General features: G+C 43.2%; 1 protein-coding gene across 1 annotated transcript in view; it reads right to left on the reverse strand.

Moving 5' to 3' along the window:
* ASCC3 (activating signal cointegrator 1 complex subunit 3) overlaps positions 1 to 11,954 on the reverse strand; it is a 234,161-nt gene extending 222,207 nt beyond the window's left edge. Inside the window, exons 1-3 of the mRNA XM_081186537.1 lie at positions 11,796 to 11,954; positions 5,713 to 5,861; positions 3,285 to 3,435 (exon numbers count right to left, since the gene is read on the reverse strand). Of these exons, the coding sequence (XP_081042663.1) occupies positions 3,285 to 3,435; positions 5,713 to 5,802 (241 nt within the window). The 5' untranslated portion in view covers positions 5,803 to 5,861; positions 11,796 to 11,954. The remainder of the gene's footprint in view (positions 1 to 3,284; positions 3,436 to 5,712; positions 5,862 to 11,795) is intronic.
* Positions 11,955 to 12,520: the final 566 nt, after the last annotated feature.

The following is a 12,520-nucleotide window of genomic DNA, read 5'->3' on the forward strand; positions in this document are numbered from 1 at the left end:
TGCTTCAATAACTTAAAGAGGAGATGGGGGAATGAGAAGCTCTACAGCAATGGCTTGACACCATTTCCCCTCAGCACCAGGTAGCATTGGCCAATAGCCAAGAATGATGAGAGCTGTAGTCCTGCAACATGTACAGGGCAACATCTACAGGGAGTTGCGCATGGCCAGAAACAGCAGAGCCTTGACCTAAGTGAGATATGCAATTCCCAGGATATCCTCCCAACCCTACCACCCCAAACCCGTACTTCAGCAGATAAGATATGCAGTCTGCTTTGCTGAAACGGCAATGAATGGGAGGCACAACGATTTTTCAGCACAGGCTTAACATTTGCTCACAAACTTCAAATAATAAATCCATTTTCATCCTTTTGACATTCTTTGTACTACCTTTATTTTATGAGACTGAAAGTAGGACATCAAGGACACCCCATACATCAATGATCTGAATTAATGTTAAGATGTTCTACTGGACAGGTATTATAAGCTACACAAGTCTGAAGTTATACATTTAACACTTCTATATAGAAATATGTTCTTCTACAGCTAAAACTGATGCAAATTCACATTGTTAGGTTAAAACAACAAGAAATCAATTTTTACTTATGATCCTTTTCATCAAACACAGGAAGTGGTCAGGAAGTCAGTAGGCATGGGAGGGGATATTATTTCGTTTTTGTTCTAACTATTTATGTTGTGCTTTTATTCTTTTTTTAATCTTGTGAACTGCCTTAAGATGCCTTCAGATGAAGGATGGTATATAAATTTTAATATTATAATTATAATAATAATACCTGTGTGCACAAATGTATTATCTTATGCATGCCTATGAAATGGAAAGAGAGCACAAGCACACAAGCATAGCATCAAGGCTAGGAGTTTCCCAATCTTTCTGGAGTAAAGAGGACCAAAGGACAGAGAGCACTGATTCAGCTAGAGTGTTCCGTTCCACTGCTCTTAAAGGGCACAGAGGATACCTGTAGACTTCCAGATGGCGTTCAACTACAACTACCATTACTACGCTGGCCATGCTGACTGGCGCAACAATTGAAGGACCACAGACCCTCTAACACTGGAGTACAAGTTGACAAGTAGCCAGAAGGAGAGTTTTTAAGAATCAAGAAGAGACAGGAGGGCTGTGCATACTCTTTTCTGACCAACCACACTTTTGCATAAACCCCACTCCCATTCCACCATGGTTCATTGCTAAGACAGACCATTACTACTCCAGGTCAAAATGAACTTGGTTTTGCTCCTAAATTCACCTTTGAAAAGCTGGTTTTCATCACAGCGAATTTAGGACTAAATTCACATTGGTGTTCTCTTGCGGTCTTCCATCATACTAAACCAGGGCAGAGCAGAAGGGAGGACCAGGAAAGTGAATGACCCACGTGATCTGCTCCTAATTTCTGTACTAGTTTCCAATCCAACCTGGGCCTAATTGTCCCAATGACAGCAAGACAGGCAGATTTATACTCCATATGCTCCATATCCTCCAAATCTCTTTATGAAAGTAATCTCAGCAGTCAAACTCTGAACATCCTACAGCCACTTCTTATGGTTCAGAAGTGATCCTCCTCTAGCCTGGCTCATGTTACCCAAAGCAGTCAGGCCAGCTGTGAAGGATGTGATTCAGTTACCCAAAAAAGGTAGCTCGTTTCCAAGCAAACACTGGATTACTTTATAGACTACACAGGCTTGCTGTCAGCAGGGAACCTGGTTGCCGCTGGCAACTAGATTTGGCCAAGGTGACCCAGACATTTCCTCTTGCAACCAGGTGAAGCAGAAACCCCAATTTAAAAGATTCCCTAGCAACACAAGTCAAACTCTTAAAAAAAAACCATTCAGTATGATCACTTCAACACTTCAAAACCTTAGCATTCAGCTTCTCCATTGGTATCTTTTTGGTACACAATCAGGACCCAGTAAGTTAAGAGTAGATGGCCCATGCTCAGAGTTTGGCCTTTAATTTACTTTTCCTTTCCCAGATGCAGAGTGCTAAAGTGAAGTCTATATGCATTGATCTAGAAGATTCATATCCCAATTTTTGATCAAATTATTCTCAAACGTTCTTAGATGAGATTTTAATAATGTGTGTGCAAAACACACAGGAAAAGCCACACAATCCAGCAAACCTTAGTCCCAGCCCAGTATGCTTCCCCTCAGCCCTGTGGTCCAAGGGCAACAGACAGTAGGAACAGAGTGTTCTTTCTGGCTGGGAGGCGGGTGGAAAGAAAGCTCTGTGTATTTACAGAAGAAGCTGAGGTATGCTGGTGCCTCACTATCAAATTACTTTGCAATGATTTTGAAGACTATGCAAGATTGCTTACATTAAAGGTATTAGTGGGGAAAATAAGGCACTTTATTAATACTTGAGATCAAATATTATATCACATACTATTGGGGCGAATTCTGCCAGTAAACATGTCTTGCATTAGAAGCAGAAAGAAAGGAAAGAGGATATAATGGATGTGCCATGGCCTGCACTGTTAGGTGCAGCAATTATGAAGCGGCCGGGGTGGGGGGAGGTTGTGTGCCTTGTGCCTTTGTTCAGTTAGTCTGTAAAAGGGAAAACAGTGATGATTATAGGCATCATGGTGCCTGTGGCTTTTCTAAAGGTACCTATCTGGTATTACACCGAAGTGGGGAGATATTTGGGGTATTAAAACTGTAATCCCAGAACTGAGTTTTTTAAAGGTGTTCACTCCAAAGTTTCAGATTAGAGATCCCCCCCCCAAAAAAGGTGGTTTTTAAAATGCAAGGATAATAAGATAACAACTTTTGAGGACTCATCTGCAAAGCTAGCCTAATTTCATCATACCGTTAATATCCTACAAATGAGTACCATATTTTTCGCTCTATAAGACGCACCCGACCATAAGACGCACCTAGTTTTTAGAGGAGGTAAACAAGCAGCAAGAAAGCAATGCAAAGCCTCTTGAGCAAAGAGGCAGGAGTGCTCCAGCTGCGCTCAAAAGGCTTTCCCTGAAGCCAGGAGAACAAGAGGGATCGGTGCACACCAATCCCTCTTGCTCTCCTGGCTTCAGCGATAGCTGCGCAGCCTGCATTCACTCCATAAGATGCACACACATTTTCCCTTACTTTTTAGGAGGAGAAAAGTGTGTCTTATAGAGTGAAAAATACGGTAATTATGGGTATGCACAGGAAAACAGGCTTGTGGATGATTAGGAGCCTTTTAAATGTTGCGGCCTTTTGTTCTGCAAGACTAGACTACAGTGTGGCTCAGTCATCTACAAATACTATCCCACTTCTAAATTACCACTTACCTATTTGTTTGGAAGCTTGTAGTATTGTCTTTAAATCTTCAAGTATGGATTGTTTGTTTTCCTTGGCTGAATTTTCATCAACAAAGCTAACTATTTTCTTCCAGGTAAGACCAGAGTTCAGTTGCTCTTCTTGCAATTTGGTTCTTTTATTCTGAAGATATATATATATAACACAAGTAGTCAGAAAGGTTCATTTTCTTTGAAAAAAGGTTTTCTATATGGTAAGAAAAGGAATGTTTTCAAATACTTCCAAACGCTATCTACCTATTGCTTAACACAGCTGAAAGTTCCAAATGCTAGCACATTATTCATGTGTTAAAAATGATTACTTTTAAAACAACACATAAAAATCTAGTGATAAAATTGCATGCTTGAATCTCACACTGTTCTATTAGTCATTTCAGCATTCATCACTCTTTAGCCATTCCTTTAAACTTGACTGGGAGAAGGGGGGAGGCAAGGAGAGTAGCTGTTACCAGGCAGAGTTTAATGCAGTGATGGCCAAACTTGGCCCTCCAGGTGTTTTGGGACTACAACTCCCATCACCCCTAGCTAACAGGATCAGTGGTCAGGGATAATGGGAATTGTAGTCCCAAAACAGCCAAGTTTGGCCATCACTGGTTTAAAGCACTAGTAAGAGATGAGCTTTGGGAGTAGCTTTAATTCTGAACCACTCTTCACTTATGGCTCTATGAATCTGGGTTCTAACCATAGTTAAGGAGTAGGTCTGTGTTCAACATATTGCTAAGTGATGGGCTAATTTTATCCAAGGATTATAGAATTATAAATTATAGATTAACCCTGGCTAGCGATTATAGTTTTAACTGTTGTTTATAAACCATAGTTAAGCTGAAGGGCCAGGTTTGGAAAATCAACTTTAGCTAATGATTAACTAAATCATTATCCTATACCATTTCCCCCCTTTTTCAAAAGGACCCCACTGGAGAATGTAAACAATTCTCCTTCTCCATCACTGATACCACCCTTCATTCCAGCAGCCAATCACAGTCCCTTTTTGAGATTCTTTCCATTCTCATGCAGTTGGGGGGGGGGCTGCTATTGCCATAAAAAACAGGCACCTAAAAAAAGCTGCACAGATTATTATTAAATAGAGCTAGTATTCCAACTCTTCTTTGAGAGCCATCAGAAGATTATTTAAGAAAAAATGCATTAAAGTGCTGTACAGTATGTTCCTTAAATTTATGCTATATTAGTTGTTGCTGATGCTTGTTTCAGTGAATGGATTCTCTTTTAATGGTTCATTTAGTAGTGCACTTACACAATTTCAAATGACATGAAAAGAGAGGGCCAAATTGATGCTCTAGTTATAGTGATGAAAGAATGGAATAGAGGTAAGATTAGAGGAGTTACTCTGGGCTTATAGCGACATGACGGAAATCAGAATCAGCTCTGAAGTGCTTGGGTAGGTGTACGCGTAGGCGTAGATGGCATCTCAGTATCAAATTGCCAGATGCCAATTTGTTTCTTTTCAATTTACTTTGAACAGAAGATGCCATTGGCTGGCAATGACTATTTGTGCTATTTTGCCTTTTGTTTCAGGAGTGTCTGCTATTGGTTAAAAGTTTTAGCTTTTCACTTTCTACAGAGATCAGCAGCTCTATTGCCATAGCCCATTAAAAACAAAGCAAAAGGATTACAGTGGTACCTCTGGATGCAAACGGGATCCGTTCTGGAGCCCCGTTCGCATCCTGAAGCAAACGCAACCCGCATCCGCGAGTCTGCGATGCGCAGGTCGCGATTTGCCACTTCCACGCATGCGCGTGATGTCATTTTGAGCGTCTGCGCATGCGGCAAAACCCGGAAGTAATGCGCTTCGTTACTTTCGGGTCGCCACGGAGCGCAACCCGAAAAGGCTTAATCTGAAGCGACTTCAACCCAAGGTATGACTTTATTTTCTCATGTATGCCCAGTGATGTGGGTTTCCCAGAAAGTTTTGTCTGTTTCAACCTGCCACTTCACTCATGAGCCTGGTAAGACCTCAGATCTCATGGCATCCCCCATGGTCTGCCTAATTTGGCCTAGGAGCTAGACGTTATACTTGCCTGCACTACAGATTACTGGTTGGCCAGTGACAAACTGAAGGTCAGAACTAACCCATAGAATGTCACACACTGGTATGTCCACAGATGCTAGGAATGGAAAACTGTAGAAAAATATTGCACGCACATACAACTGTGTGACATTAAAATGACTTTTTGAAGTTACAAAATTTATGGCACTACTGCATCCCTTCAGAGCTCTATCCTCTCCTGTGTGAGCTTTAAAAAAAGATTAATGTTTTTGTTTGGGGGGGAATAGATAAAGCACATAATCTGAGGCAAAGCTGTTGACAAAATGACTGAATATAATAAGCAACTAAATACATTAAAATAATTCTCAATATTTAAGTTTTGAACAAATAAATTACCGTTAAGTCAGCAGATTCTTCACTGTAATCATCTTGTTTAGTGACATTTGAAAAGGAGCGCAGGGCTCCTGTTAGGCGAGGAAGGGCCATTTATTACCCATTCAGTGATCCATATGATGAGACATTAAATTCATCTCCAACAGGTAAACCTCCAAAAAGAACATCAAAATCACAGTTAAGTTTTGCCAGTGCTTTGGGAGCTTCTCAGTTTAAGTAAATAAACTATTTTATGCAAACAAATGGATGTACACTCAGAGCCTCTGTCTATAACCTATGAAAATTCTTGAAGAATAGGTGAGATCCCTACAGACTGGAGACAGGCAAATGTTGTCCCCATCTTAGAACTGTACAATCATAGAATCATAGAGTTGGAAGGTACCCTGAGGATCATTTAGTCTAAACCCCTACAACACAGAAATATGCAGCTGTCCCATACCAGGGATTGAAGCTGTGACCTTGGCATTATCAGCACCATGCTCTAACCAACTGAGCTATCCAAAAGGTATCTTCAAAAAGTGGGGGGAAAGAAAACCCAGCTCACCAACTAGTCACCTTGACATCGATAGCAGGAAAGGTCCTAGAGCACATAATTAAACAGTCGGTCTGTGAGCACTTAGAAAAGCATGCTGTGATTATTACAACACAGCATAGTTTCTCGAAAGAAGTAATGTCGCATGAATCTCATGTGAAAAGAATCTAGGGGTCTTGGTAGACAGACCACAAGCTGCATCAATAGAAGTATAGTGTCCTGATCAAGGGAAATAATACTACTGCTCTATTTTCCCTTGGTCAGACCATACCTGGGGCTCTATGTCCAGTTCTGGGTACCACAATTTAAGAAGGATGTTGACAAGCTAAACCGTGTGCAAAGGAGGGCAGCCAAGATGATCAAGGGTCTGGAAACGGAGCCTTATGAGGAGCGGTTGAGGGAAGCGGATATGTTTGGCCTGGAAAAGAGGAGACTGAGAGGAGATATGATAGCCATCTTCAAATATCTAAAGGGCTGTCACATGAAAGATGGAGAAAACCTGTTTTCTCCTGCTCCAAAGGGTAGAACCCAGACCGATGGCTTCAAGTTACAAGAAAGGAGATTCCAACTAAACATCCAGAAGAACTTTCTGACAATAAGAGCTTTTTAACAGTGGAATAGACTCCCTTGGAGGGTGATGGATTCCCCTCCCTTGGAGGTTTTCAAGCAGAGGTTGGATTGCCATCTGCCATGGTTGCACTGCAGGGGGCTGGACTAGATGATCTTCGGGATCCCTTCCAACTCTGCAATTCTATGATTCTGTGTATAGGATTGTACTTCACCTTAAACCAGCAGGCAAGAACTTTAGCAAAAAGAAATAGCTTTAAATTATTTGATGAAATAATATAACACAAGGAGCATTATAAACTTATTATAAATTGATAAATTCATTTTCACTAATTAACAGATAAAGCATACGTACATGCACTGAGTAGGCAAATAACATCAGGAATTTTATGGTACAGCAGCAGCTAAGTCATACTGTGCCAATGACTGAATACATTTCCTTAGGCTGCAATTGTATTCATATTTACCGGGGAGTAAGTCCCATTGAACTCAATGGGGGTGACTGCCAAGTAGATATTAAAGGACTACATTATTAACATCTGATTTATTACGTGGGAATGATAAGTCTATCCCCAAAAATCAACACATGTACACAGACTTAGAATACCATCTGTATTTTTGACAGAGAATAGCCACAACTGATACCCCACCAAATTTCAAGCTGTAAAAGTTATTTTACACTCGGTATATAATCTATAAAATGGAAATCATATGGGCACAGCAGCCTTAGATACTCCAGTAGAGAAGGTTTTAGTAGTGAATGATGAGGTGCTGTGGCAAAGCCAACCTGATGCTGCCTTTACATTGTACATGCACCACAATGAGTTCCTGCTGCCTTGGCCCTCCCCTTCTCAGAAAGCCCCAGCAACCTGCTGTGTTGAGGAGCAGGAAACACAATGGAGAACCGCATTCTCCACCTTACCAACCATTCCTAGAAGGTTCCAAAGTCTAAGACAGGTATAGGCAAACTCGGCCCTCCAGATGTTTTGGGACTACAACTCCCATCATCCCTCACCACTGGTCCTGTTAGCTAGGGATGATGGGAGTTGTAGTCCCAAAACACCTGGTGGGCCGAATTTACCTATGCCTGGTTTAGGATCGCAAAATGCACACAACATTGTATACTTGGTAGCAACTTAACATAACATTGGCTCCCTGCCAACTGCAGTTTGTAAACTGAGATCCAGGCTAAGGAAAATGCACTTCCCTCATTGTCTGGTGCATTTTTCCCATTTCCCTCCAACCATATTCAGCATTAAACATGATTCAGCTTTACAGTTTCACCTGTACAAATCATGGTTAACACTAACCAGGTTGTCCCTTAACCATTTGAAAATATGTTTCACTGCCCAGTGTAACTTGTTTGAGTGTTATCATAGTCAGCTTTGGGGCAGATGTAATACTGAACTGTAATTATGGCTAATGAGGGGACAGAGATTTGCACCAGATGGAAGAACAGAGTTAAGTATGTGTTCCCAAGGCTGGCTCTGAATTTGTAAAATACACAAAGCCAACATTACATCTTCCCCAGGTCAATCATGGAAAGGAAATGTCAATGATTTAAGACATGCTGATTTTGTATGCATAAATACATACAGGACTGCATTAACTCAGAAGAGATGTGGTGCCACAAAGGGCTATGGGAGCAAGGAAAGTCATCTCTCATTGCCCTTCCACCAGTGGAAGCCTCCCATGAACAAAACTCTACTCATGGAATACTCCAACCACCAGGAGCAAACTGAAGATCCACAACAATATCTTTTCCTTAAAATAAAAAAATTCCTTCCAGTAGCACCTTAAAGACCAACTAAGTTAGTTCTTGGAGCTTTCGTGTGCATGCACACTTCTTCAGATACTTCTTCAGATACAGATGTGTATCTGAAGAAGTGTGCATGCACACGAAAGCTCCAAGAACTAACTTAGTTGGTCTTTAAGGTGCTACTGGAAGGAATTTTTTTATTTTGACTATGGCAGACCAACACGGCTACCTATCTGTAACTTTTCCTTAAAAGAAATTGTTGAAACTATCAAGCAACTGGAAGACTTCAGCACCCGGCAAATTGAAAAGGCTTAAATTCTTCAAGCAAGACTTTAGCCAGCCAAGTGAGTAGGGAACAAGCCCTGCTTCATGTCATCATCTCCAAAGCAAACCAAATAGCTGTGCTCTCGAGTAGGAATAAAAGTAGTAGGAATAAAACCTGCATACACATACCTAAGGCCAGTCACCAAGAACTTCCCAGGTTCCTGTCTCCTCTCTCCTGGGCATGTCATTCTCTCTTATCATTGCAATTTTCAAAGCCATAGAGAACACAAAACTCTTTTAGCTACTCTGCTAACTGAAGAGCTTTTCTCATACTTTCTTATGGCCTTGGATCATGCAGTACTGGATCACCCACTTATAGTCAAGAGACTTTTAATGCTCCTGCAGAAGAGCACATTCTTTACACCAACAATTAATTTTCCATTTTGGGGACTACTTCCTACCTAGGATTTTTCCAGCCTTTGCAAAACTTACACAGAATAGATTTTAGTTAGACGGATAACATGTGGACATGATGCTGTTATCAAGTCCTTTTGTTCCACCTTCATTTGTCAAGTCTTATTTGGTCCAAAAGCTCTCTGGATGGAAACAGAAGTACCACTTGCTTTACTCAGCTGTCAAGTATGGAGAGAACACTTTTCCTATCCTCAGAAAATTTTAATGGAACTTCACTACACAACCAGTTGAGTGTCTATTTATGGTAGAATAAGCTGGAAACCAAAACAACTTCAACAAGAAATCAAAAGATTAAAGCAGCACATACCTTTCTTACTGATATTAATAATAGCTTCTCTTGCAAAATAACACTAATGTCTGCAAAACGCCCAAAATCTACTTATTAGTAATCTTTCACCCACTATGTCTGCCTTGTTTTCATCTTACTATAAACAACGGAACCAAAAGACTATTTATTTTATTCCTACTTAACCTAATTTGTATACAGTGGTACCTCAGGTTAAGAACTTAATTCGTTCTGGAGGTCTGTTTTTAACCTGAAACTGTTCTTAACCGGAGGTACCACTTTAGCTAATGGGGTCTCCCGCTGCTGCTGCGCCACTGGAGCACGATTTCTGTTGTCATCCTGAAGCAAGGTTCTTAACCCGAGGTACTATTTCTGGGTTACTGGAGTCTGTAACCTGAAGCGTCTGTAACCTGAAGTGTCTGTAACCCAAGTTTACCCAAAATGTAAAATATACATTAAAATGCAAGATTCAGCAGCAAGTGTGACCAGTTTATCGGAAAAGACTACAATTAAAAAGCAAATAGGCATAATACTAGCCTTAAAAGGAAAAGGTAAAGGTACCCCTGACCGTTAGGTCCAGTCGCGGACCCTGGGGTTGCGCGCTCATCTCACTCTATAGGCCACAGACAGCTTCCGGGTCATGTGGCCAGCATTTTGGCGAACCAGAGCAGTGCACGGAAAAGCTGTTTACCTTCCCGCAGGAGCGGTACCTATTTATCTACTTGCACTTTGATGTGCTTTCGAACTGCTAGATGGGCAGGAGCTGGGACCGAGCAATGGGAGCTCACTCCGTCACGGGGATTCAAACTGCCAACCCTCTGATTGGCAACCCTTGACTCAGTGGCTTAGACCACAGCGCTTTACATATTCTTAATATAGGCAGCTGCCTTATACCAGGTTAGACTATTTTACAACTAACCCAGTGTGATCTACTCAGACTGGGAGGTTCTTGCCAGTGTCACTGGTAAAGATCTTTGCCGTCACCTGCCCGATCCATTTAACTAGAAATGCCCTGGGGCATGTAAAGTGTGTGTTCTGCCACTGATGTACCTCTGAGCCTCCCCAGATTATATAATTGGGAGTATTGAGAACACGTTTTATGTAGCCTGAGTAACAAATATACCAAAGGTGACCAGTCTTCATTGGCTTGATGGCCACATTCACTCTGGGGCTGCATGTCAGCAGTGGGTGTGGTCAAAAGTGGAAATGGCCACCCACCCTCTTGCACACCTCTAAACACACAAGGGTACAAAACCAATTTCCCACCTTTTCAGCTGATCCATGCAGATGAACTAACTGAGAAGCAGCAATCTGTGTGGAATGGGACTATTTCTCCACTTAGCAAATAATCAATGTGATGCACAGGGAGGAAGTGATGTTGAGCTTTCTGCTGACTCTTGTGCTGTATCTACTTTTTTCTTCTACAATCACTGCCAAAATCAGTGGGGTGGGGTGGAAACTGCTTGGAGATGCGTTAGATTAGAACCTTATATAGCACCTATGGTGGGGGCAGTACTATTAAAATGCACTATTTGGCTCAAGGCCATCTACTTTGACTTAGTCACTGGGAGCCTGAATGGGGATGGGGAAAAGTAGCAAGTCATGACGTCTTTTTCCAAATATCCATCTATCCGCAAGTAGGAAGCCCAGGGCTCTCGCAGGCAGCCCGATTTAAGAGACGTCAGGCTCAGTTTTCCTTTAACTTGCAATGCCAGTCGCTTACCCCCCTCAGCGGTGACAAAAGCGGTCCCTTGCTTACTTGTTGATCTGCCCCGTTACCCAATGGACTTTACTCCCAAACGGCCACGAACAGGACCAGAGAGAACTGGGAGGTTTGCCTGCAATAATAAACACGACCGGGACCGAGAGGCAACCGTCACACCGAAGTGTCCCTAGACCAAAGTCGCACCCGAGTAAACGGGCGCGCAGGGCTGGGCTATAAAAGGCTGCGATCCCCGTCCTCTTCCTCGGGAGCGTGGGCCGCTGAATCCCGTGGCTACAAGAAGGGAGGGAAGCCACGAGAAGCGAGGGACGGGCCGGAGACTGTCGCTGCCTGGCTCCGATCCCGGCGGGAAGCCTTGCCCTGGGGGCGTCAGGGACTCAGCAGGGCTGAGTCTTTCTCTCTCCCTCACACGGAGGGCGCCTCCTGCTCAGCCCCCAGCCGAGAAGCGGCTCCGTCCGGCGGCAGCTGCTGCCCGGCTTACCTTCTTCGCTTTGCTGCCACGCCGCTTCTCTCCCATGGAGGGCCGGCGCTTACTATTTCGACCCAGCCGCTTCCGGGTTCCTCTCCTCGCGCAGCCGCGTTCCTCCCCTTCCGCCGGTTTTGCCGGCTGGGCCGAGGGGCGCCGCGCCGCGTGCGGAAAGCGCGGTGACGGCGGCGCGGCGCTTCGGCCGAGGCGTCAGCCAATGAACGTCCCCTCGTTATGGAAGGCTCCGCCCCCTCTCCGCAAGACTTCGACGTGCGCAAACCGCCCTCGGAGAATCCGACTTTCTCTTTCGTTTCCTGATGCGCCCCGGAGCTGAAGGCCAAATCTGCTGCCGGCAGGAAGAGGGGGAGGGGAAATCCTGGTTCCGCCTCTGCTTGCGGGATAATAGTGGCAGCTGCCTATGTCTAGGGAACAAGCGAAATTCAGAACTGTGGCCGAGCTGCTTCCCAGTTGCCAACCGCACGTTCTGCGTGCAGAAGATCCCACGTTCAATTTCTGGCATCTCCGGGTGGGCGGGGTATAAATAATAAATTATTATTAATTATTATACTAAGGTTGGGAATGACTCGCGTCTGAAACCCTGGAGAGATGCTGTCGGTCAGACAATGCTGAGCTAAATGGAACAGTGAATGGTTTGGCTCGGTCTAAGGCACCTTATTGCAAAGAGTCGTTGGCAATAAGTTTTTGTTTTGTTTTTAAAGCACCCAAAAACTTTAAATACA

The sequence above is a fragment of the Podarcis bocagei genome (assembly GCF_964188305.1).
Source record: "Podarcis bocagei genome assembly, chromosome: 3".
Taxonomy (NCBI): Eukaryota; Metazoa; Chordata; class Lepidosauria; order Squamata; family Lacertidae; genus Podarcis; species Podarcis bocagei.